Here is a 25,104-nt window from a genome sequence, read left to right as displayed (position 1 = left end):
TATGGAAGAAGTGTGCCACATGTTATTTATTATTAGCATTATTTCCTGTGGAACTTCTCAATGCTACTGCCATTGATAGCGCTCGTTCTTGATAACACCTCTGTGTTATCGACACAACCATTCTCTACTGCCAGTGGGCTAAGGCTGTTTCTGGGCAGTGCACTTTCTTTGGACAGCATTCCAGGTTTTACCAGTTGTCCCATGAATCCCCCTGCAACTGTGAGTAAGTGTCACATTTAAAGCAAAGGGTGAGAATGTCACATTGTGGAGCTCCAATTTCTTCTCAGAAGAATCTGTTCCCAAACCAGCCTGTGACATACCAGGATCCTTCTGACAAACTGAGCTGTACCACAAGAAGTCTGAGGTACTTAAGCATCTTTCCTTAAATGTTTCCATTTGCTCTAGCACCATAAACCTGTTTTTACAACTATTGTTATTTTTTATTAGCACTACAGCAGTGCCCAAAGGCCCCAGTCAGGGCTCAGGGCACACCGGGCGAGGGACTTTACACACACTTATAATGAACAGACAGTCCCTGCCCCAAAGAGCTCAGGGCTAGATTTTTAAAGGTATTTAGGCCTCTAGCTGCCATTGATTTCACTTGATACCTTTAATAAAATACCTTTAAAAATCTGGCCCGTATGGTCTCAGAATATGACCAAAGAAAACAGGTAGCTACGACAAACAGCTACAAGGTAACAGTGTGACAATGCTGCAGAGGTGGTACTCCCCTCTACTAAGAGCCACTGGAGCTTTGGTCTTCTTTGCCGACATGGTTTGCCTCCCCTAAGGGCTGATCATTTTCAGCTTGGGGTGAAAAATGCCTCTCATCACTCATGCCACTTAAATTCAAAGGCAAGTATATCAGCCCCAAGGAAAACAAGTACAATTAAGCTCAGCTTTTGCTGAAGATGATAATTCTGCTTGGACTCACCATTTCTGTCAATAGGTGGGTACTGGAAATTCCTCCTCATGTCATCCAAGGAGAGGCCTTGAGAAGGGTGTTGACCAGTGCTGTAAAATTGACATGACACCTCAGTTACGGTGACCAAAATGAGGTGCATCAGATTTTCCATTAATAAACTTTGAGGCAAAAGACAGTAGCATGAAATATACCTGCTTGGGTGCCCTGCTACCAACATTCACAATGAGATCTTTGGCGTGAAGGGCTTTTATTCAGGATCGTGAATCAAACACATGTGCACACACCACACATTCCCAGAGTAACTGTCTCCAAATATCTCGTTTTGGCTTCACAACTGCTTGTAAATTGCTATTTTAGTAGCAATTCTAGGCATCAATATTTTATGCATCACTGCTATCAGGTTCCTGCAAATTAGTTTATCTGACAAAGACCATCCCCAAGCTGTCTTTCAGTGGGACTGACCACAACACTGCCAATGGGTTTATTTATCCTCGATCGTCAAAAGCTATCAGGTAAAGATTGTCCTTTACTGGCTCTTCTCAGATAACAGGCAAACAGAAATTGCGCATGCCCAGGGAAAAGAAAACAAGAAGCCCCAAGAGAACTGTATTTCCAGGGAAACATAAAAGAATAAGGCAAGATATATAGTGATTTGCGGTGGTTACGGTGACATAGCATCTCCAGGCACACTGGTTGGAGACATCGCTGGAAAGGACACTCGAGATTATTTGCAACAATGCAGTTTCCTTGGTGATTTCAGTGAGGCAAGTTGCTAACTAATGGCAGGTAAGGTTGTCACAACCTGGCTGATTTTACCCCTGAAAAACTTAGATGACTTTCAAGAATGGTTAGACAGTGGTAATATTTTATCCTTTAGTCTCCATTGTACCAAAGCTGATTTTAGATCAGACCTTTTTCATTTTTAAAATCTCTCTGCTCTTCTGTTATAACCTTTATTACAGGAATGAAATGACTTTTCTTCTTCAAAAGGACACGCTGACTAATAAAAACATAAAAGATGTTCCTTTCCTCCTTGAGATAGCAACTTATTTTTGTATGTATAATGATACTTGACATTTTTATTCTGGATGAGCTTTTATAGGGAAGGAGACAAAAATTTGGTTTTGGGAGCAGCATCTATTGTTTCTTTGGAGAAAAAACTTTTTGGGGGAATACTTTTGCAGGGGGTGAGGGAGTTTACATAATAGTGTAAGCATTATCCTGAAAGGCTTTATTAATTTGTTGCCTCTCTGTAACCACTCAAATCCATAATGTCTTACAAATATTGATCAGCCCACTGTGATAACTATGAGCTACATTATTATACCCATTTTACAGATGGACAAACTGCAGCACAGAAAAGTTAAGTGGCTTGCTAGAGGTTACATAGCATGTAAGCAGGAGAACTAAGAATAGAACCCAGGACACATGACTCCCAGCACCTGTACTAAACACTAGACCATACTCCGCCTTTTTAGAACTCTGGACATGAATAGAGCTTTGCTGTCATTGATAAAATGTCCTAGTAAATATTCTGCAATTGAACTGTGGAACCATTGCATATCTTAGACCAGCGGCTCTCAAACTGGAGTCCGTGGACTCCTGGGGGTTCACAAGGGTACTCCAGGGGGTCTGTGAGTCATTTCCTGGGTTGCTGGCCCCAATGATTAATTCTTCTCCCTCCCTCCAAGTGCCTCCTGTATGCTGTGGAATAGCTGTTCAGCGGCATGCAGGAGACGCTGGGAGGGAGGAGGAGGAGTGGGGATGGGGCGTGCTCGAGGGAGGGGGTGGAAAGAGGTGGGGAAGAGGAGGGGCAGGGGTGAAGTGGGGGTGGGAAGAGGTGGGGTGGGGTATTGGGGGAAAGGGGTGGAGTGGGGGCCGGGGCCAGGGGCTGAGCGGGGGTTAAGCACCCCCGGGGAAAATTAGAAGCTGGCTTTGGGGTTTGTGAAAATTTTTAAATCAAAATGAGGGGGTGGATGGGGCCTTGAGTTGCTAAAGTTTGAGAACTACTGTCTTAGGTGGTTAATTCAATTGGCTTTTGACTTTGTGCCTTACACCAACTAGCGTGCTTTAATTAGAGAGGAACCTGAACCAGATCTAACTTTCCCAAAGACTGTGGAGTTCTGACCCAAGATTTTGGTTTGTCCAGCCATTAACGTCAGATCCAGATCTGAATTTTCCCAAAGGTCTGGCATTCTGATTCAGGCCTGACTCCAGTTACAATCATCAAGAAATCCACTCAGCACTCAGTATATGGAAGATTTATATTTTTAAAAAGGGAATACATTTCCACGCCACATTTCCTTACAGCATGTCTCCTCCATGACCCCAGCAGCGAAGGTGCAGTTCTGTGGGACAGAGGAAAGAGAAAACCTTTCCCCCAAAATTCCTATTCTTAGTTGAATACAAATTTTTACTAATTTATCCACTAACCTCAACTCATGGCTTCATTCTGGCTATTTACAGAAGCAATACTCTGTCTCTGTCACTGCTCCATCTCCACAGTATCTTAAATTAATACTAATTTATGGCCCCCCCAAACAGTGCCTGGGCAATGCTACCTAATTTGTGTCGTGGTCAAAAATGCAAAATATACAATTTCAATAGCATCCAAATCGCTCCCAGCAGTTTTCATAAAAGAAACAATGTCTCAAAGCTACATTTACCCAGGCAACTTATATAGCAGGAGCATCAGCCTGCTAATAAAGTGCGCTCATTTGAATGATGAGCTCAGAAGGCACAGCAATGGGGAAACATAAGTCACAAAAAAGAATAAATGCTTAGAGACCATTTTGTGTTCTTGTTAAAGTCAATGAGTACCATTTTCAGAAATGCCTAAGGCCTTGTCAGTTAAAGCAGTATAACACCCCACTGTGTGAATGCTATAAATGTGCTTAGACCAGTACAGTTTATTCTCATATAGGAAGAGGAATAAGTTACACTGGTTGGTGTAAGGCACCTTTATACCAGTGCAGCCACGCTAGGGGTTGTACCAATATAACTGTGTTGGTTAAAAAAATCATACCCCTAACCAACATTGTTATAGCAGTACAAAAACGGTGTGTAGCCCAGGCCTCAGTCACTTCAGAGCCCTGCAGTGTGGACTGTGGGGTGTGAACTGCAGTGCACACTAGCCTGACGTGCTGTACCTCCCCCACGTGGATGCTGCGGGCACAAACTAAAAGGTAGCTAGTTCATGCTCACTTAGTCCTGTTCAAAGAGGACTACATTAACCCAAACTAGGTACCCGTTAGCTTGTACCAGCAGTATTCACACAGGGCAGTTACCAAGCACCACTCTGGTGCATGCTGCATTCATAGCCCTGTAGTATGAACTGCAGAGCCACGCAAACCTAGCCTAAATCCCCTGGAAAGTCAATAGCAGTTAGACTAATAAGTGACCAGGGGCTTTTGAATATTTTACCCTCATAAATAGTTGGCAAGCTGTTCAAAGGGTGTGCCCACTATTCCAGGGAATGCTGCCAAAGTTAGACATCTAGATTCCTCAGCTGCCATATTCATCACATATAGTCTCACAATAGCAGGGAAGGTGCATTTGTACAGTTCACCAGATATAATATGTGCTGTATGTCTGGGATCCAACATTTTGACCTTCTATTTCCCTTCACTCAAGCATTATAAGTGTATACATATATGTATGTTCATAGAGAGAAATAAAAGTTTGTCTCTGATCACCTCACTTCTATGTGTTGGACCCTGAATATACATGACATGTCATGTCCAGTGAGTGGTATACAGATATTATGCATTAAGCCTGTGGCTGGGGTTTTTCAAAGGAATGCAAGGGAGTTAGGTGAATTTCAATTGGAGTGGGGCACCAAATTCCCTGAGGTTCCTTTAAAAATTCCAGCCTACATTGATACAATGGCTTAGAGAAACACAGTGACTCTGTAAAACACAAGTCCACTTCTGTGAAGCACATTGGTTTGAGCTTCCTGTACAGAATACTGTTCCTTTTTCTTCTGAGTGCAGAGAACTCATCTTTATTTACCTCAGCGTCCTGTACTGGGTCACAAGAAGTCTTCGAAGGAATCTCATGCTGCTCTGTTGTTGAGACAGGCCGGTATGAATGTAATGATTTAAAACTAGAGAATTCCTTCAACGTGCAAAACATGGATCATTGCCAAGTATTTGAAATATTCCACAGAGGCTACAAACTTATAACTAATGTTTTGTTTTTGAGTAAAAAGCATATCGAATCTTCGGGGATGTTTGCATTAATACAGGGCTTTATAAAGCCAGACTCTCTCTCTCACTCTCTTTGTGTGCATGTATGGTGGGTACATACAAAAGAAAACAATGTATATGTCACTGTATTTACTCTGCACAAAAAATGTACAAAGGATCACTTTTAATATATCCCCAGTCTTAAGAAAAGAACACTTCCGTTGAGCACCAATTTTTATCAGTCCTTTGAGAGATTGCTTATGATGGCTTTCAGTGTGTGTGTGTGTGTGTGTGTGTGTGTGTGTAAAACACAATGAGGTGGATGCTGCAGAAAAGGATTAATGAACATCAATTTTAATTAAAAAATGTATATTGTATTTTGAACCTTTTCATTCATTTCCCATAGACATTAGAACTTAGGATTTTTTGGTTGCTAGGGTGTCCATAGAAAGAGACAATGTCATGAAAACTCGTAGAAAGATATGCATGAACAGTCCTGCAGGCCCTTTGGCTGTTAGGTATATGCAGTAGTAAAGTTTGACTTTAAATCTGTTTATTTTGTGCAGAATAAGGAGTAGATGGATTCCTATAAAGATTTTCTGGTGCTTTCCCCACACTGAAATTTTAGGGGATAAACACACAATAGAAAGTCCTTAAATTACACTTGCAAAATTCTACTCACCCACTCAGCTGTGATAAAATAATATTTATTGGTAGGTGAGTATGTCAGACATTTTTCTTTCATCATCATCATCATCATCATCATCATCTATGTAGGTGAACCTGTGTCTGCACTGATATTTCTCCACGACATTTTTGCAAATCTGTTTTAAACAATTTGGTTTGTAAGAAGGACAGTCAGCCTGCTGTTCAGGATTTAAGGTCACTTTACAAATGGATTGGCTATGGGATAAATCTTAAATATGTTTTTTAGTGAGCTAAGAAGCATAATTCCACAAGCACTGCTCTGAAAATGTACCCTGAAGTCTACGATTCTCTATGAGAAACTAGACTGAAAGGAAACCCTAGCTGAGGAATAGGTAATCTAATATTGCAAAGGTTCCCATAGGAACACACTTCTTTTATTTATACATGTTTGGAACAGCTGCCTCATTTGGAGTCTGGCTCTTGGAAAGTGCAGACAGATGCCCCTAGAGTAGAGCTGCAGTAAACTAGTCTCCCTGCTGGCAAACAAACTCTTCAAAGCTCTTGAGCCTACTGCCTGTCATTTGTGTCTTGTCTCTCACTGTACATTGTGGGCCTGAGCGCAGCAACTTTAGACTCATGACAAACAGCCAGGCAAAAAAATGGCCAAAGAATCTTGGTATAAAAGGAAAAGCCAAGCAGAAGAATATAATCTGAGTCACTCCTTCCCCTGCCTCCCCTCTTTGTACAGCTGCAGAGTAGAGGGATCAGGATACAAATCCTCGACAGGTAGTATGTTTTCAAGTGTGTGATTGGCCTCCCTGTGTCCACTGTTTCATCTCAGAAACAGAACTGGGAATGAAACAGTGATCATCTGAAGTTTACTGTCATTATTACTGAGCCATTGTCAGATGGTTGGAACTCTCATAAATTTCAGCTGAGTTCTGCTCACAAGAGCCATTTCAAACAGCACCTACACCCATAGGGTCTTACAACTACATAATGCCTTCAATTCACCCAGTACTCAAGGGCTGAAATCCTGGTCCCATTAAAGTCAATGGCAAAGGTCTGAAACTCTGTGGCATTTTTACTTGGAAGTATACATAAACTGTGTGCATGTGTGTGCAAGAGTTATCATTTACACCCATGAAATCCACTGGGCAAATGTGTTTTTTCAGTGCAAATTCTAAGAGGTCGGTGTATGCTGAGGTTGGAATTTTTGATCTGTCTGTAGTTGGATGTGCAAGTATGTGCATTGCAATTTTGTGACTGCATAGGTGGAGGCGCAGCTGAAACCTTGACCATATACCAACCAAGCCAATTAGTTGTAATTATTATTCTCGCACAGTTGGACATATTAGTTCCTGATGACAATGGCAGTTCTGTACAGGGACCAATTGCATGATAGGATATATGTTACAATCTGGAGAACTAATACACTTTATTCATGTCTTCTGCCTGTCACCTACATGAGTACGAGCTCAGGGCATGTCTACACATACAGTGCTGCAGCTGCACCGCTGCTGTGTGTCTGGTGAAAACGCGCTATGCTGATGGGAGAGAGAGCAAACTCACCTGTTGGCATAATAAAACCACATCTGCAAGGGACAGTAGCTACGTTGGTGGGAGAAGCTCTCCTGCCGACATAGCACTGTCCACACTGGCGCTTATATCCGTGTAACTTGTGTCACTCAGTGGGGTGGTTTATTCACACTCCTGAGCAGCATAACTTATGCCGACACAAGCAGTAGTGTAGATTTAGCCTCAGATCCCGAGACATTCTGTTTACACTGGACTAGAATCTGGACTAGAATGAAAGTAACTAAGTGTTCCAATGCACAACAACATGGAAATTGCAATTCCAGTGACAGTGAAATTTCATCCAATGTAAAATTGTTCTGTGAAGATTTTAGAAAGGACCATATGAGGGTTCTACTGTATTGGTACATATATGCATATTATATAAGCCAGCCATGGTGAAAACCTAGCAAATAATCATCCTCTTTTATATTTTCAAACAATACTGTTTGTGGGTATGCTTGGCAAACAGAGAATTTACTGAAATGCTTTTGAACTGTTCTAGGCATAAAAGTGAGCCCACCTCTATCAGACCATATCTGATACTCAGTTGGGAGAATAAACAAGGACTGTTGGTTTTAAATGCTCCATAAAAACTGCATTTCAGTTCTGTACTTAAAAAAGAAGCTTTTTCATTTGGTCTGCCTTCAGTGAATATGCTTACGTAACCCTTGAGAAGCCTTTGAATTGAAAATATCATTAGCCATGGCTCTAGGACTCTGACACTTTTCGAAGTGCAGGCAGAAGCCGCATTACTAAACAGAACTTTATTTAAACTTAATTAGTCTTTGGGGATATTATTTACTTCACAGAGTAAAGAAAAACAAAGGTCTGTCGCCACTAGACATATCTGAACTTAGCAGATGTATTCATGGCTCCTGGCTTCTATTAAGGATCTTCTAAAAATATGCTTTCAGGTCTTCCTTTTGTGAAACTTTGACAGGATAATAGAATGAGATTTGCTGGATTCCACTAAACTGTAAAGTAACGTGTCATCAGCTTCACTTACTCTTCAAATGTTTTTCTCTGGCAAAGCTCATCAATCCAGCTTTTCAACCTCTAAAACACAAAGCCATGAAACAAAAAGGGTGACTCAATCACTTGTCCAAGTGACAGAACATGAAATGTTTAATGTTAGCTACCAATGGCAGGATACAGGCTGTTTGTTTTAGGTTTGCTTAGAGTTTGTCTGTATTTCCAGCCTCAATGCAAATATTATTCTAGGGCTGAGGTGAGTGTTGTGAGGCTCAGGCCTGTTCCTGGGGCTCTTGCTTTCCCAGCTGCTCTGAGACGTGCATTAAAAAGATAAAGTACTTTGCTCCGGGGACTGACAGATGCAGTTTTCTTAGAGTGCCACCGCTTGCTGATGCATGGAGTGGCACTGTCATGGCTCTGGAGGAAGCTAAGCACCAGCATCCAGTACAGGTAGGAAGCAGAAAGAGAACAGGGACAGAGAGAGATTCCTATAAAGAAGCAAGGAAAGCTCATTCTGTCTAAGCCTAATATCCTCAGTATTCTTCTTCTGCCTTTTGTCTGCCTTACTCTCCTCATAGGCTCCTCCTGTCCCTTCTCTGTGCCCCAGCTTCCCTTCTGACTGGAACATGTATCCCTTTTGCCCAATATCCACATTGTGTCTTTTCATGCCACCCTATATTCCTGGGATAAGCTCCCTGCTCTGCATGCAAAGTTCTCTTCATCTCCTCCATGGAACAACTACGACTTTTCTGTGAACCATCCAATAATGGCCATGTTCCCCCCTCCCCCCACATTTATGTTCTGCTCTAGCTTGCTTGTGTGCCTGCCTTTAGATTAGAAGATCTTTGGGGCTGACCTACCACAGTATAAAGTCATGTGCATTTGTGGTCCTAGAAACATTATTAATATTAATTTGTAATTTATAGCAACCCCCCCCTGTTTGTGGACGAGCACACTAGGGGCAAAGACTAATGCAAAACATAAAATCATAGAAAGATAACTATGTACCTGAAAGGAACATAGCAACCCCTCTGTGCGTCTGCATGCGATCAGGGTGCAGCTCCAACAAAACTTGGGGGAAACTTGGCTTGAATTACTTAGTGCAGCATCTCACAAAATTAATACCAAGGCACTAGCCTAGAGAAAGCGGCCGAGATCCTCAGGTCTAGCCAACTGTGTTTTATACAGAATCAGTTGGGACTGGGGGTAGCAAAGCTTGCTTTAAGGAGCTTTGTATCCCTGGTCCAAGGCCTGATCTCTGCCAGGCCAGACTCCAGGCAAAAGTCAGTGTAGCATTAGCAGTGGAAATCCTCAAAGTGGCTGAAGGGCCACTTTCTACTTTCAGGCCAAAGCAGCCAGAGGGGACCGAGAAGCTCATGAATTTTAAATATCTACAAAAACCACAGAGCTGCTGAGAATTCAGCTGTTGGTAGGGGGACTACAATACACGTACACGCTTGCATGAAAAGCTGCAACCCTGTGCCATGGCCTTGATTTAACAGGAGGCAGAAAAGCTAAATCTCTAAAGCTGCTCATCCTTAGAACATCTTTCTTAGCCCCATCCACATAGACACTTCACTGAAAGGATGACTCGACAAGTTGTTGTCAATTGGCTAAAAAATGATAATAAACAACTAGAATAACAGAAACTTTAATAAATCACTTAACACAGCCTCTCTGGATGTCAAGTTTGGAGTGAGGGGAAACAGCAGCTTAAGGAAAGCAGAAGTAGCGATAAAGCTTGGAAAAATGACCTTTCCCTTGATAAAAATGTAAGGCCTTTTCCTTAGGGATTGTGTGAGGAAGAATTTCAACTTGGCTTTTCTCTCCTGCTCCATCCTCTTTTTAGTGGTTAGCAAAGGACACAGCTCTGATCCTTACTCCAAGTGGACAGCTACCTAGGAAAAAGTTCAGTGGTGCCAGAGATGGAAAGAAGCTGGGTGGGGAATATAGAGCTGGTGTTTTAGTCTATGCTATTTAACAAAACAGAGAAGAGTCTTCTTGCTGGAGGAAACCGATCACTCAAAATGCCTTGGTCTTGCACAGCTGCTTCCTGGATGTATCATGTTTCTTTTCCAAACCTGTGCTGCAGGGCCGCCCGGGGGGGGGCAAAGGGGGCAATTTGCCCCGGGCCCCGGGCTCCGCAGGGGCCCCCAAGAGAACAGCGGAGGCTCCCGCCTCCGCCCCTCTCCTGGAGCCTCAGCGCATCAAGCGCCGAGTCTCCGCCGGGGCCCCTGAGCCCCACGGTCAGGGGGCAGGGCTGGGAGCTCCAATGGGGCCTGAGCTCCCTCCGCTCGACGTGGAGCTTGCAGCCCCGCCCCCTCCCCACGCGGCTCTGAGCGGGACGGAGCTCAGGCCCCACCAGCCACACGCTGTGGCTGTTCCGGCGAGGCGCTGAGACTCCGGGTGAGGAGGGAGTCGGGGGTAAGAGGCTGGGGCTGGGGCGGGGGGGAAGCAGGACCCGCCGCCGAAGCGCAGCCCAGTCTTCGGCGGCGGGGGGCCCCTTCCGTTCCGGGACCCGCCGCCGAAGTGCCCCGAAGACCCGCGGCGGGGACCCCCCCCGCCGAATTACTGCCGAAGACCGGGCTGCGCTTTGGCGGCGGGTCCCACTTCGGTGGTAATTCGGCGGCGGGGGGCTTCCGCCGCGGGTCTTCAGGGCACTTCGGCGGCGGGTCTTGGAACGGAAGGGCCCCCCGCCACCGAAGAACCCGGGCCCCCGGAATCCTCTGGGCGGCCCTGCTGTGCTGAGGCACTGCAAGTAGAATCTCCCGGCCTGTGGCTGGAATCTCAATGTGTGTGTGTGTCCTACACATACACTGCCCAGATTCAAAATAGAAGCTCTGTGGTTTGCTAGTGGCACCAATGCCTTCTTAGGCTTCTATCTTTGAAAGATGGCCACAAGCAGACTCCTGTAGCTATAAGCCCTTTCGCTGGCTTGGCTTGAGACGTATTTCTATAGCGTTCACATGGTATTAATTATGAGGCAACGCATGGGCATACAGGTCTGACTGCATGCATATCTTTGCAGGATGGAGGCTATCTGGGGCAAGGACTGCATCTTTCCTATGTCTGCATGGATCGCACAAAGTGCAATGGGGTGAAGATTCTGACTGGGGTCTCTGGCACTTCTGTACTATCAATAATATATAGAAATAAATAGTAGCATGCGAGTGATATTAAATGTGTCTATAGTCAGGTCAAGCCAACACAACACAATACAATACAAGGTGGGCCAAGTTCTGCATAGGAGGAAGCTATTCTTGTATACATCACACAAATATGTAGGTCCTGCCCACACTACAGATTGAACTATGTTGGTAGCAACCTTATTCAGAAGCAGTTATCAAACAAGGTTCTGTTTGAATGGTGCCAGGGAACTGTTCTTGTAGCATGTTTCTGGCATGACGCCCCTGTCCAGAATGGAGAGGGAATTCATTTAGTACCATGGTAGGTCACACCAGGCTCTACATAGAAATCTTTGGCCACCTGAGCTGGCCTATAGCATGGTTTCAAACACATCTACACCATAGTTTGTAACCAATGCTTAAGAATGTGTTAATTTCACACTTCAAAGAAAACGAGGCACAAAATCATTCTGATTCATCCTAACTCCGTTGGGTCTGGGGTCTACTTAGAATAAGAGGAATGTTATTCTTCTGCAAATCTGCCCTTATATAAGAAGCGCTAAAGGTGTAAAGAAGTAGAAAATCAACTATTAACGCTTCTACTGTGTGATGGGTTGATACATTAAGCAGCCTGATTAGACAAGCAATCAGAATGCATTGCTATTGCACCCAATTCATTACGAGGACACTGTGACCCACCTCTTATTATTTCACACATGGTAACTGCTGCCACACAGGAGGGAGACTCACTAAACACAAACACTAAAGTTACAAGGCAAGAAGCAAGCAAATAACTTCAGTGTCATGCCTGCTTAACTCCACGTACGGGACAGGAAGATTTCATTAGATGAATTGTCTCAGCTGCGTTACCAAGCTGCACACTGCACAGTATTGCAGAGAATATGAAGTGGTCAGAACTGAGAAAGTAGAAGAGATGGAGAAATATTCCAGTGGAATGCAGCCAGAAATACAGAGCCCCTCTCTGTTCTAAACGTATACATTTCCCAAAATTAAAACCTTCAGAAACCATTGTCATTAGAAAGTCAAGTCATTAATCATCTCAGTATGTTGTATAATTGAAAAACTGCAGAAATCATTATCATTTTATTGTACATTTTGCCTCTAGGTGAAGCTTTCTAAGTTCTATTTATAGGGTAGCATTTAGTTAATTTTTGTTGCAGAGAAATTGAGAGGGGGGAGAGGGGACTTTCAATAACCCTTTGGGTTATAGAGGAACCCATTCAATGAACTAACGAGCATGGCTGGCATATTGAGAATACTAAATTATAGGAGCAGGCAGGCTGTAGCAATAGCTTCTTCACTCTCTCTCTCGGGTGTCTGCACTGTAACCTAAATATGTCACTCCCTCATTCTTTTCATGCAAAACTATTACATTCCACAGCACTATCTGGTTCTTTACGGAAGAAGGATTAAAGCAGGGTCTCTCTTCCTTTCTCCTGACCCCAATCCCCACCTTCACTTCCCTCTCACATTTAAAGCAGATCTTTTATTTCACCAGATGAGGATTTCTATTTTTAATATGGAAAGCCTTCACATCTAAGTGCAGGTGTGCGGTCCCTCCCTCCCCATCTGGGGCCACTACTTTCCAGCTCAGGCCTTTCACTCCCCATAAGAGCCAGGAGGGCAGGATGTCCAGGTGGTTTCTCTGCTGTTACAGTTTTTGACTGCTTGGTGGTGCTAGAGAGTAAAGCATAAATCTGTGTCTTCTAGCAGAAATTAAGTGTCATTTCATTTCAGCAGTGCTCTCAGTCCCCAGGAGACTGAGAAGGGAGATTGTTAAATTTGCCCTCAAACCCAGGTCTCCCAAGTGGTAGCACAGACTACTTCAGATATGAACCTTAATGCTACAATAACACAGAGAACATAGATCTCAGACAGCCACAGAAAATTCTGTAATGGCTTCTCTTCTGTAAAGAAATGTAACACATATATTAGCATCAGTCCTTATAGCATTTACTGTTCCTCTGTTTTGATTTAATTGTAGCATATATTAGGGGTGAAGTCCTGATCCTACTGAAGTCATTGGGAGTTTTACTATTACTGCCAGGGGGTCAGGATTTCGTCTGATGTCTCTTGAACACTAAGGACTAAATGCTCTCTCTAGACAGAACCCTGGGCAACTCAGGGGCAGTCCCAGGAAGCCCTGTGACTTGGATACACATCTGGAGGCACAATTCCTTCCTTGCTTCCTCCCTCCTGTGGGAGGAAGGAGACAGGGTCAGGAGAGAGTAATTTGCTCCTGGCGTATAGGGGCAGCGAATTGCAACACCCTTCATGCTGGCTGCCCATTGGGCAGAGCCAAGACTTCACCCACTCCAGGGATGTGTCCAGATGCAGAATACCCCTGGACAGGTGGCCCATGCAGGTTCTCCTGCAGCATAGTTCTAGTCACAGTCTAGCCCTGCTGATTCCATTTAATATCAGTGCACCATCATTAGCTCAATAATTTTGTCCACAGGCCTCACTTCAGTCCTTTCATTTCGCTCAGATCACAATTTAAATTAAAACAAACAAACTAACAAACAAAAAAAGAGAGCCTGGCACTAAGAAGCATATTGCAAAACCACAGCAGCTTACTTTGCTTTTGTACTGCAGCCTTCTCCCACTACCTTAAACCTTTGTCTACTTAGAGTGTAAGCTGTTCGAGGCAGGGAGCTGGGCATTTTTTATGTCTGTGAAATCCAAATTTAGTACATACATACATACATACTACTACTAATTTACTGGAGATGATGGCATTTTATTGCTGTTGCAAAATGCCACTGTGAGGAGAGAGTGTTCAAACACCACTCCAGATAAGGGCTACACACTTCATATTAAAGTAATCTTAACGTTAAGCAAGGGTGGAGGAAGGTTTCCTGGTAACACAAATAATAATATAACTTTCTCCCCAAGCCTGGCTGTATGTAGTGTTCCCTGAAGGAATGACTCTCTCTGCCTCTAGTTCCCACTGGCCAGAAGGCCACGCCCATGTCTCTCATATCTCGGTAGAGTTCACACGCTATGTTTGTCATAGGGAGTCAGTGGAATCTACTTGGCAGATCTATGCAGGGTTTTGCTGCCTGCTAACTGGGTGAGCCACCAGAAGAGCCCTGACTTCTACTAGCTTGTTTTTATGAATGTGTCTCACATGAACACAGTTCCCTCTAGTGGCTAGATAATGTATAGACGTTTATGAATCTGCTATTGTCTCCAAAGTACAGACCTGGTCCTTTAGCTCAAGCAAGCTCAAACTTGCCACACTCCCCCTAATAAGGAATCGAATCCTATAACTGATGATAAAGCCTATTTTCAAAGACTGAACAATGCTCCCATGCTAAGAAAAAAACTTGACGGACTATGTGTAACAGCACCAACTGGCTACACCTACATATTGAAATGCTTGTCAGCTATCTGACCTGGCTTTTCCATCTTGTAGCCAGAAGCCCCTATCCTAGTAGTTTACATATACTCTATTAATTATTCACTATTCTTTTGCTAAGATAAGCATTTTGATTGCTTAACTTTTCTTCGCTCAGAATTTCAAATGCAAACAAAAACAACAAACTATAATGTAAAAATCCACGGGCTCCCGCGGGTTCACTGGCAGGTAGTGGAAATATGTGTGTCTACCTGATGAACACTTGTAATGACACCCCTCGATGGGTAGTCATCATTCTTTGTTGTCCTACGGTAGAGCAGTGTTGCTGTGTCTGCGGTCCAGCCAGTGCAGGCAATTGTCTAAATACCCCCATCACTGTTTTTATTTTTTTAAATCATAAACAAAATCTATATTAATATTAGATTTTGTGAAACCTTTAGAATGAAGCATCCACCTGTGGCCTACCCAACCAGATAGAGTCCATCACATTTTAAACACCTCGGGCTCATCATACTGTTGTAGGACTGTCTGAGAAGCTAGGATTCCGAAACACTTTTCAAACCTTTATACAGCAGCAACTACATATCATATGATTATTTAGTTATGGCATTGCTCACTATCTACAAGGTGCTTACCAAACACCCAAGAAGAGGGTCCCTAATCTGGGAATCTCACAGTCTATGGAAGATGATGGATGTCTCCTTGGATGCACTTTCTTGATGCTGCCCACCACACTGTCCCATAGTAAGAGCTAGTCCAACCTCAAGGGGTTGCCACTTACCTTTGTGACCAAACAGCATAAGCTCTTGCATTCAAGGCGTATTCCAGCTCAAACCGGCTACGTAAAGCTGCAACATGGCTACGGCCAGGACCTCCTCGTGCAATGAGACAGTCAGAAGAAGAGGAAGGAGACAAAGAGCCACTGCTGTTGCTGGAAGCTGGAGACATCAACTGGATTAAAAAAGAGCGTTGTCAACATTTGCTCATGAGCCTTAACAGTGTTAAAGAGGCTTCAACGCACTGAGCATGTGCAACAGAACACAAACATTTTGCTGCAGTCCTGGATTATTTTTATTCGCCTCTTTCTCATTAATATTTGTGTCTAGGGTGACCAGATGTCCTGATTTTATAGGGACAGTCCCGCTTTTGGGGGCTTTTTCTTATATAGGCTCCTATTACCCCCACCCCCTGTCCCAATTTTTCACACTTGCCCTCTGGTCACCCTATTTGTGTCCCTTCTTTCTTCTGCTGCATTGGCTGAAAAAAGCAGTGCCTCCTGACTTTGATCAGCAGCAGATGAGAGCTGCATGCAGCTTACTGAGGGAAGTGGTAAATTCATCATCTCTTGGAGTCTTTAAATCGAGATTGGATGTGTTTCTAAAAGATATGCTCCAGTTCAGCTGTGAGTTATTGGGCTTGATAGTGTTCACTTACGTAGCAGGGAAGAGCAATTCCTTCCACTTCAGGAATTATTGGGTGAAATTCTATGGCCTGTGTTCTATAGGAAGTTATGCTAGATGAGCATAGCAGCTAGGGTGACCAGACAGCAAATGTGAACAATCGGGACGGGGGTGGGGGGTAATATGAACCTATATAAGAAAAAGACCCAAAAATCGGGACTGTCCCTATAAAATCAGGACATCCTAATAGCAGTCTCTTCTGGCCTTATAATTCACGAATCTCTAAGTACAAACCCAGAATGGCAGGGCAAGCATGTAGTGCTAGGACACATTTAAAAGTTTAAAAAGGAACAAAATTAATTTTTGGAGTGAGGGAAGAGGAAACAAAAGGGACAAAAAATCTTATCACCCCAGATTTCATCCTTTGTTGCCTGTAGCACTCTACAGATTTTGTTCCTTAAAACTCTCCTAAACAGGGTTTTGCCATGGAGACAATGGAGCTTAAGACTAAGTCCTTAGATAAATAAAGCTTCTTTTTTTGGTTCATAGCCCAGATTTCATCCTACATGCACTGCTGCCTATGTATCACAGAAGCCAGTTCTCCCGTGAGACAGCACGGTTACTTGTGATATAGTACTTCACTTGTTCTAAAAACTTAAAAGCTTCCACCTACACATAAAGCAACCTGCTGCAGTCAGAGCATGAAGAAATGTAATAGATTATGGGAGTCTGCTCTGACCCTTTAGCTCAAGAGCAGTGATACATTTTAAAGAAAAGGGGGAATTTTTGCGCGCACACACACACACACACACACACACACACACACACACACACACACACACACACACACACACACACACACACACACACACACACACACACACACACACACACACACACACACACACAGTAAATTCAGGACTGGAGTCCCTAATCAAGCTCACTTCCTGTTTGATCAGGTATCTTCATTGGGCTGAATGCTGATAGATCCAATTGTTTATTAGCCATAGAGAGAAGCAGAAATGTAGCGTTGTATTTCTCTTTTTATGTTTGCTCTTTTAATCCCCTCCCCTGAAAATCCATGTCAGATTCTTCTTTCTAGCCAAGCAGTCCTGGGATTTCTGGGTGGGGAGAAGTGGGTCTGCCTAAGACTACTGCAAGGTACATCCCTGCAATGCTGAACAGTCTCTCTCTGCAGCATTATCATCTCTGGAAATGCAGGGAGCCAAGAGCAAGTGAGAGACCTGATCTCATATCATACTCACAGCAGTGTGTTCTGTCAGGCTGGCCTTTGGCCTTCTTCTTCTTAGGGCACTCATGGGGCTATTGTTTACTGTATCACCTTAAAATTTAGTGGGGGAGGTTACAACTGGGTGAAGCGGGTCAACAAATTCTATGGTCTCTTTCACACTTGTGTTGCTCTCCAACTTGCATTCACATTTGCTCATTTGGTGCATTCACATTACTTAACTGCAGGAGCTTATATCTTTACCTCAATATTGCACAGGCATTCTTCTAATTTTGTGACTACTTCAGAAAATTCTGGTCTTCCCTGTGAATACGAGAGAGAGAGAGAGAGAGAGAGAGAGAGCGTATGCACATTTTGTATTGCAAATAAAAGAGGGGCTGGTAGCTGCAGTTTTGATTTTTAAAATGTGGATATCTGCGTTTGTAGGAGGCTCTGACCAGGAAAGCTGACACCATTTACAGATAAGCCTGTTCGCGTACAGCCGGTTCTAACCTTCCTTCTAGACACTATACCCAGGGCCGGCTCCAGGCACCAGCGCAGCAAGCAGGTGCTTGGGGCGCCAACCGAAAGTGGTGGCACGTCCAGCTCTTTATGAAGCGGCAGCAGTAGAGCTGCCGCCGAAGTGGCGCCAATCGCGGGTTGTTGTTGGTTTTTTTGGCTGCATGAGGCGGCAAAAGCACTGGAGCCGGCCCTGACTATACAGATAAAAAAGGGGGGGTGATTGTGGAGCCTCTCCACTTCTCTCTGCATTCCTTGGTGCCACCATGAGTATACTGGCATGTCCTATACGAATGGCATGTTTAGATCTTATAGCATGAGCATTTTCTAGGAGCCACAGGTGCAGTACTTCTGGTTTTTATAGGGCCTGCGAGTGTGTAACTTATCAGATGCGCACTTAAGAAGACTTTAACGCCAAGACAGGGATCAATTCTTGGGCTGGTGGCAACCCCTCCCCTCCCGCTTCCCACTTTAAGAGTCTTAGGGTCAGTCCCTGCAGCTCTTACTCACATGAGTAGTCACACTGACAGCAGCCAGACAACACACATGAGCAGGACTTCAGAATTTGACTGTAAATCTCAATGTTAGATTTAGTGGGGTTGTAGCCATACTACGCTAACAGGTTCTTATTGCTAATCTAAGGGCCTTGTGACACACTGTGAAATGTGTCCCCAGCAAAGGGCCAACTTGCGTGATGCTAAGAGCTCCTGTTACATGCGCCAAGCTGAGAAGTAGTGGGGACACTTTTGAAAGCTGTTGTGTCTCATATTTCTGAGTGCCTTGCATTAATACAACTAGACTCAGTAGTTAAAAACCTATTCACTTTATTGAATAGCTTTTCTCTTCTATGTTAACACTGAATGGATTAAATTTTTCCAATGTATCCTGACCCCAGTGCAGAGTCTTTTTTTTAAAACCAAATATGGGTTCTTGAAGACTGTCTCTTCTTCAGTTGTTCTATGGCAGTGATCAGGAGCATGGAGAGGATATTCTCTAGGCATTACAGAAGGCCTGGATGTGAAATTATTTCATGGGGTTTGCTTGATATCTCAATCTATTCATTATATTAAATGGACTGTAATTATGGAGATATCTGTCTGCCTGTCTTCTTGTACTGGGCCTGACAACATAATCTCTGTGGCCGTAGTTCTGCAAAGCACGTAAGCACATCTTACAGAGTGATTAAATCCCATTGACATTAATGATCTATTGGAGTTGATGGAAGGACTCCCACTGACTTCAATGAACATGGATTAGGCCCATAATTATTAACGTTAAGCATGTGTTTATGTACTTTGCTGAATCAAGACCTGATAGAATCAAATAGTTTTATATTGATCAAAACACAAGAACTAGCTCAATATAAAAGGAACTGATTATGAGTCACTGTCTTTTATTTTCTGGGAACAAATGTGCCTTTGAAACAACCACAATTATAGTTTGCAGCATGTAGATGTCTAAGTACCTGCAACATGGGTACAGTCTGGTGGTTAGGTGAGATGAGCCATGAGTTTGCCTTAAATTAATTGCAAATGCTAAGCTGTGCCCTCTAAATTTGAGGCCCTTTTAAGAACTGGACCAAACTATCACATAAACATACACTGTTGTCTTACTTGTACTGTATCTTTAATAAACCAGGAGTAATGGAAAATTTCAGTCATAAGTGCTGTCCACTGGACATCTTTCAGGCCGTAAAATTCACCATTCTCTCATGACAAATTAAAATCTCCTTAAAAAATGCAGAGGCCACTAATGTACTTAATTAGTCACTTGCAATTAATTCCTGAATAATAAATGTCAATACCATGAAATATATGCTCTTTTTCTTTTAGGTACATTGCTCATTCTACTTGCTATGGTGATTCAGTTAATAACATCATGTCCCTCCTCATGCCTGGTATGCTCAGAAAATGTTACTCTGTGTCAAGGATTAACATATATACCAGGTAATTAAGTAAGACACTCCAAGAGAACTGATATTTATTATATATAGTGAGCTCACTGCAGTCCTCTAATTGTATTGACTGTTTCTGGACTCTGCTTCTGAAAGCAAATCTCTGCACACACTGTCTAAAGAGTGATAACATTGTTTTATTTCTCTTTGCCTAGCGGCCTTACCAAAACTATTCTAAGGCCTTCAGAGGTAATTGAAAACCTTTGTTACTGAGAAAGGAGTCATTTCATGCAGCAAGACACTTAAAAAAAAAGATTGTTTTAATAAGTTATTGTTCACATATTGTGCAAAGTTCAAGCCTTACACTGGCTGAACGAACTTTGGATTGCTAGGCAATTCTACAGCATTAGTAAGATTAAGTGATATACCAGCGATAGAGATTAGAATCAAAGTGCATTATGACATTATAATTCTGAAACAATGGTTTCTTTTTATTGGGGCTAAATGAGCTGTGGAAATGCTACCAAGATACGTTGACTGTATTCATTACATATTGTTTGCTTAAGTCAACAATTTAATAAGACACCTTATTAACAAATTTAAACCGAATGTGACTTTCATACTGATGCTAAAGAACATACTTGGTTTATTGCTAAAAGCAGCAAACCTCTAACACTAGCTCAGAAAACAGAAAGGCATTATCGGCTTAAGAAACCATAAGTACTAATAGCCATAAAACTAAATAACACTTGGCACTTAAACCGTCTTTCATCCATAGTTCTCAAAGTGCTTCACTAAGGTGGGTAAGTGTTATTAAGTCCAGTTTACATAGGGGGATGCTAAATCAAAGAGCGGTTAAGGTCCGGATGTAAAGCCCAGTGAAATCAACAGGCTGCCAGTGACTTGTCCAAAGTCATATAGGCCTTGGTTCAGAAAAGTATTACATATACCTAAGTCCCATTGAATCAGTTAAGCAGGTTCTTAAGTGGTATCCTGAATCGGGATAGACATAAGCCAACGTAATTTTCTTGTGTAGACCAGGCCAGAGAAGACTAATGTTACTAATATTGCTAGTCTATGTTACTGAACATATTACACAGATTGTATTTTGAATTCCCAGAATGTAACATCTGTAGGATCTGATTGTCTAAAGGTGACATCACCTGATGCCATGTGCAATTGCCATAATGTATGTGCTACCACATAATTAGTAAGTCAGTCAGTCAATAAATGTTTTCTGTTAAAGCAGCATATTTTCCTTAATGCAGAAACAGGAACAAACCACACAAACAAAAATAAAATGAGACTTCTTTCTACACCATTTTATGTTATCAGAAGAAAATTCTTCATTTACTTTATTTGCTTGAATGTTACTGTGCAGTCTGTTGATTGTCATTTTAAAAACTGCCCTAAGAGTCCAATAACTTAAATATGTTGGAGAGATGCTGCAATAACTTATTGTGATATCCCTTTTATCATGCAAACGCTGCTGGACTCCCAAAGAGAACATTCCAAGTCACCCTCAGGTGATCATTCCAATGGGATTGACCATAGTTTGAAGCTGAGAGGACGTTTTCCTTTTATCACACAGAGGAGTTTATTTAATGCAACACGTATCTGATAGGGGTCTGTGCTCACCAGCGCATATGGGGCTGCCATGTGAAAATCCTCAGGGCATCCATAACAGAAAAGGCCCCCTTCATGTTTATTAGTTTTAGTCGCAGGACAGGAATGAGGCCTGCTGACAGAGCTGTATGTGGGAAGCAAGCATAGCGCTTTGCCTGCACCATGTCTGGCACAAAATGTTAGTTTCGCACTTCCAAAAGCAATGAAAAATTCCTCCCAAAATAACAACAGTGACAGTAGTAAGCAATGCATTAACGTTGACGTCTAGTGGAACAGATGGTTTTCTGTTTCTTGAACAAATATGTCATGTCAGTGCACAGCTAAAAAAATAAAATAAAAAATCTAATGTTCTGATGCATGTGAAATGACATGCAGGTTATGATGAATAACCCAGCACTTAGATGAGCTCGGATGAGGGCTAGCTGGCTGCAATGTAATCTAGACAAGACAGAGATTATGCTGGTGGGTTGGGGGAAGCAGCTGGAAGAGCTGGCAGAATTTCCATTGGTGCCCCAGACTGAGGGAGTGTTGTTACTGCAGTTTGTAACACAGGTGTGCAACCTGGTGTGTTAAATCCTGGGCTGCTCCTGGATGCCCAAGCAGGGCCAATGGCCAGTAGCTCCTCCCCCCCCATCTATGCCTGGCAAGAAGAATGTGACCTTTTCTCCCTGATGCAGGGACCTTGCCACAATTATCCCCCTTTTTTCATATTGAGATTGATTGCTGCAATGTCCTCTACACGAGGCTGAACCTTGAGATCACTTGGAAACTGATGCTAATGCAGAATGCTGCAGCCAGCTTATTACATGGAGTTTCATGCAGCAAGCGTGTTACACCGATGCGCTGGAGACCAAAACATGTCTGGGTGGAATGCAAAGGGTTGGTATTAACCTTGGAAGCTAGTCATCTAATGTAGAGACCTGGCAAATCCCCCAGGCACTGGTCCCATAGCTGAGACCAGTGAGGGTACTAGAGCTGGAGAGCCATTGCTGTAACTGGGAGAGAGTTGGCAGCAGGCTGTTCTCCGTGAGGGGCTCAGCCCTTTGGTCCACCAGAGGCTAGATCAGTTAATCATCCAAGTACACTGCAAAGTCCATCTTTCCTCCAGGTTTCTGGGGATGGGAGAGGGTTGAGGGGTTTGGATCTATTTTAATACCTTCAATACATTTGCTTGTGAATATTCATGTACCTGTCAAGCTGGGATGAGCAGTCTTTTATCTCACAGTATTAATTTATTGAAGGGGTGCCTATAAAGGATTTCAGAAATCTAAATAAATAAAATATGAAGCATTTCCTTAAAATCAGAAGAGGAAAAAAATGATTGTCCCATCTGTAACAGCCTTTGTTAGTATTAAGATATTGATTGAGACCCAGCCCATGCCTACAGCCTGTAGATAATGCCTCTATTCCTTTTTTACAGCTGCTCCTGTAACCACAAAAGCATTAATTGTCACTGATGGAAATATCACTTCAGTAGAAAGCTTCAACTTGTCCCTCCTGTTCAACGTAACTCTACTAAGGCTGAGCAGCAACAGAATTATAGACATTAAAGAAAATGCATTTAATGGCCTTCGAGATCTGAGGACTCTACTGCTAGACCAAAACCAAATATCGAGCTCTTCTATCAGTGATAATACCTTCAGTGAGCTTCAAAAGCTGCAAGTCCTGGTGCTAAGCAACAATGCTTTGAGGAACATCTATGGGACCTGGTTCAAAAATATGAAGGGCCTTATGAGACTGCAGCTAAATGGGAATCACATCACTAATCTTACGGACAGCAGCTTTGGAACCGCATGTCTTCATAGGCTTAGGAGTCTGGATTTATCTAACAATTTCATTAGTTACATTGAGAAAAATGCCTTCCAACACCTACCTCAGCTGAAAGAAATGGACCTTTCCCGAAACAGGTTGGCGCTCATTCCAGATACGTTTTCTCACCTCCCTCAGCTAATTCTTCTTAGCTTAGATCAAAATCAATGGAATTGCACATGCAAACTGTGTGATCTAGCTTTCTTCTTAAGGAGCTATGTGAATTCTTCAACCAGGTTGCTCAAAAACGCCAATGATATAAACTGCAGAGCTTCCAAAAACCCTGCAGTTCACAATGTGCTTGAACTAACTGAGGCCAACTGTAACTCAGATCCTCAGAACTTTACTGCTGTTCTAAAAAACAAAAAGATGAATTCCTATTGGCGGGATGTTACTCTGGTAGCTGTGTTTTGCTTTGTAGGTAATGTATACTCTGGCCCTCTTTTTTGTGCACATGAACTTAATATAAAAAAAATACAGGCCAAAATTTTCAAACTTGGGTGCCTAATGTTAAAGGCCTACATTTATAGCTAGGCTCTTAAATAAGCAGTCTGATTTTCTGGAGTGCTGAATACACTCTGATCCTATTTGTCAACTGTGGGTTTAGTTACCCAACATTGGGCACCTAATTTTGAAAATTATGTCAACAGTGTTTATTAATTGGCCAGACTTTTACAAACCTTCATGTTATAAGAACATAAGAATGGCTGCATGGGATCAGACCAATAGTCCATCTAACTCAGGATCCTCTCTTTGACAGTGACCAGTGCCAAATGCTTCTGGCAGCTGGAGGTTTAAGGACACCCACAGCATGGGGTTGCGTCCCTGACGATCTTGGCTAACAGCCATTGCTGGATCTATCCTCCATGAACTTATCTAATTTTTTTGAACCTGGTTATACTTCTGGCCATCACAACATCCTATGGCAATGAGTTGATTGTGCATTGTGTGAAGCAGTACTTCCTTTTGTTTGTTTTAAACTTGCTGCCTATTAATTTCATTGGGTGACCCTTAGCTCTTGTGTTTGTGAAGGGGAGATAACATTTCTCTATTCACTTTCTCCATACATTCATGATTTTATAGACCTCTTTCATATCCCCTCTTAGCCATCTCTTTTCTAAACTGAACAGTCCCAGTCTTTTTAATTGTTCCATGTATGGAAGCTGTTCCAAACGCATGATCATTTTTGTTGCCCTTCTCTGCAACTTTTCCAATTCTAATATATCTTTTCTGAGATGGGACAAGAAGAACTGAATGCAGTATTCAAGGTGTGGAGGTATCATGATTTATATTGCCACATTATGATATTTTCTCTTTTATTATCTATCCCTTTCCTAACATTCTGTTGGCTTTTTTGACTGCTGCTACACACTATGCAGATGTTTCCAGAGAACTATCCATGACTCCAAGATCTCTTTCTTGAGCAGTAACAGCTAATTTAGTTGCCATCATTTCATATGCATATTTGGGATTATTTTTCCAGTGTGAATTACTTTGCACTTATTAACATTGAATTTCATTTGTATATTCAGTAGAACTTTGGATGAACATTTTATCACTTAGCCTAATATTCGGTATTGATTCAAACTGGGACACGGCAGGCAACATTAGTAGCAGCCACTGTCACAAATCATTTGATTGGAATGGGTTGGTTACAGTGTTTTTCTCCTCTCCGTCAAATTCCATCAAATACATAAAGAGTGTTGCCATCCTCCCTACGGAATGAAGGAACAATTGTGCCTGGTATGTCGCACAGATTCCTGTGCAGCTGGCAACTGCTGTCCTTGTACATACATATGTACAGTTTTACC

General features: G+C 42.7%; 1 protein-coding gene across 3 annotated transcripts in view; it reads right to left on the bottom strand.

Moving 5' to 3' along the window:
• LOC123375589 (serine/threonine-protein kinase TNNI3K) overlaps positions 1–25,104 on the bottom strand; it is a 188,329-nt gene that overhangs the window by 4,366 nt on the left and 158,859 nt on the right. For all 3 annotated transcript variants that reach the window (XM_045026599.1, XM_045026600.1, XM_045026601.1), the window contains 3 exons: positions 17,710–17,769; positions 15,599–15,768; positions 935–1,014 (listed from right to left, as the gene is read on the bottom strand). In XM_045026599.1, coding sequence (XP_044882534.1) covers positions 935–1,014; positions 15,599–15,768; positions 17,710–17,769 — 310 coding nt within the window. The remainder of the gene's footprint in view (positions 1–934; positions 1,015–15,598; positions 15,769–17,709; positions 17,770–25,104) is intronic.

Source organism: Mauremys mutica, chromosome 8, assembly GCF_020497125.1.
Source record: "Mauremys mutica isolate MM-2020 ecotype Southern chromosome 8, ASM2049712v1, whole genome shotgun sequence".
Taxonomy (NCBI): domain Eukaryota; kingdom Metazoa; phylum Chordata; order Testudines; family Geoemydidae; genus Mauremys; species Mauremys mutica.
Note: the sequence above shows the minus strand (reverse complement) of the source record. Positions and strands in the feature narration are given on the sequence as shown.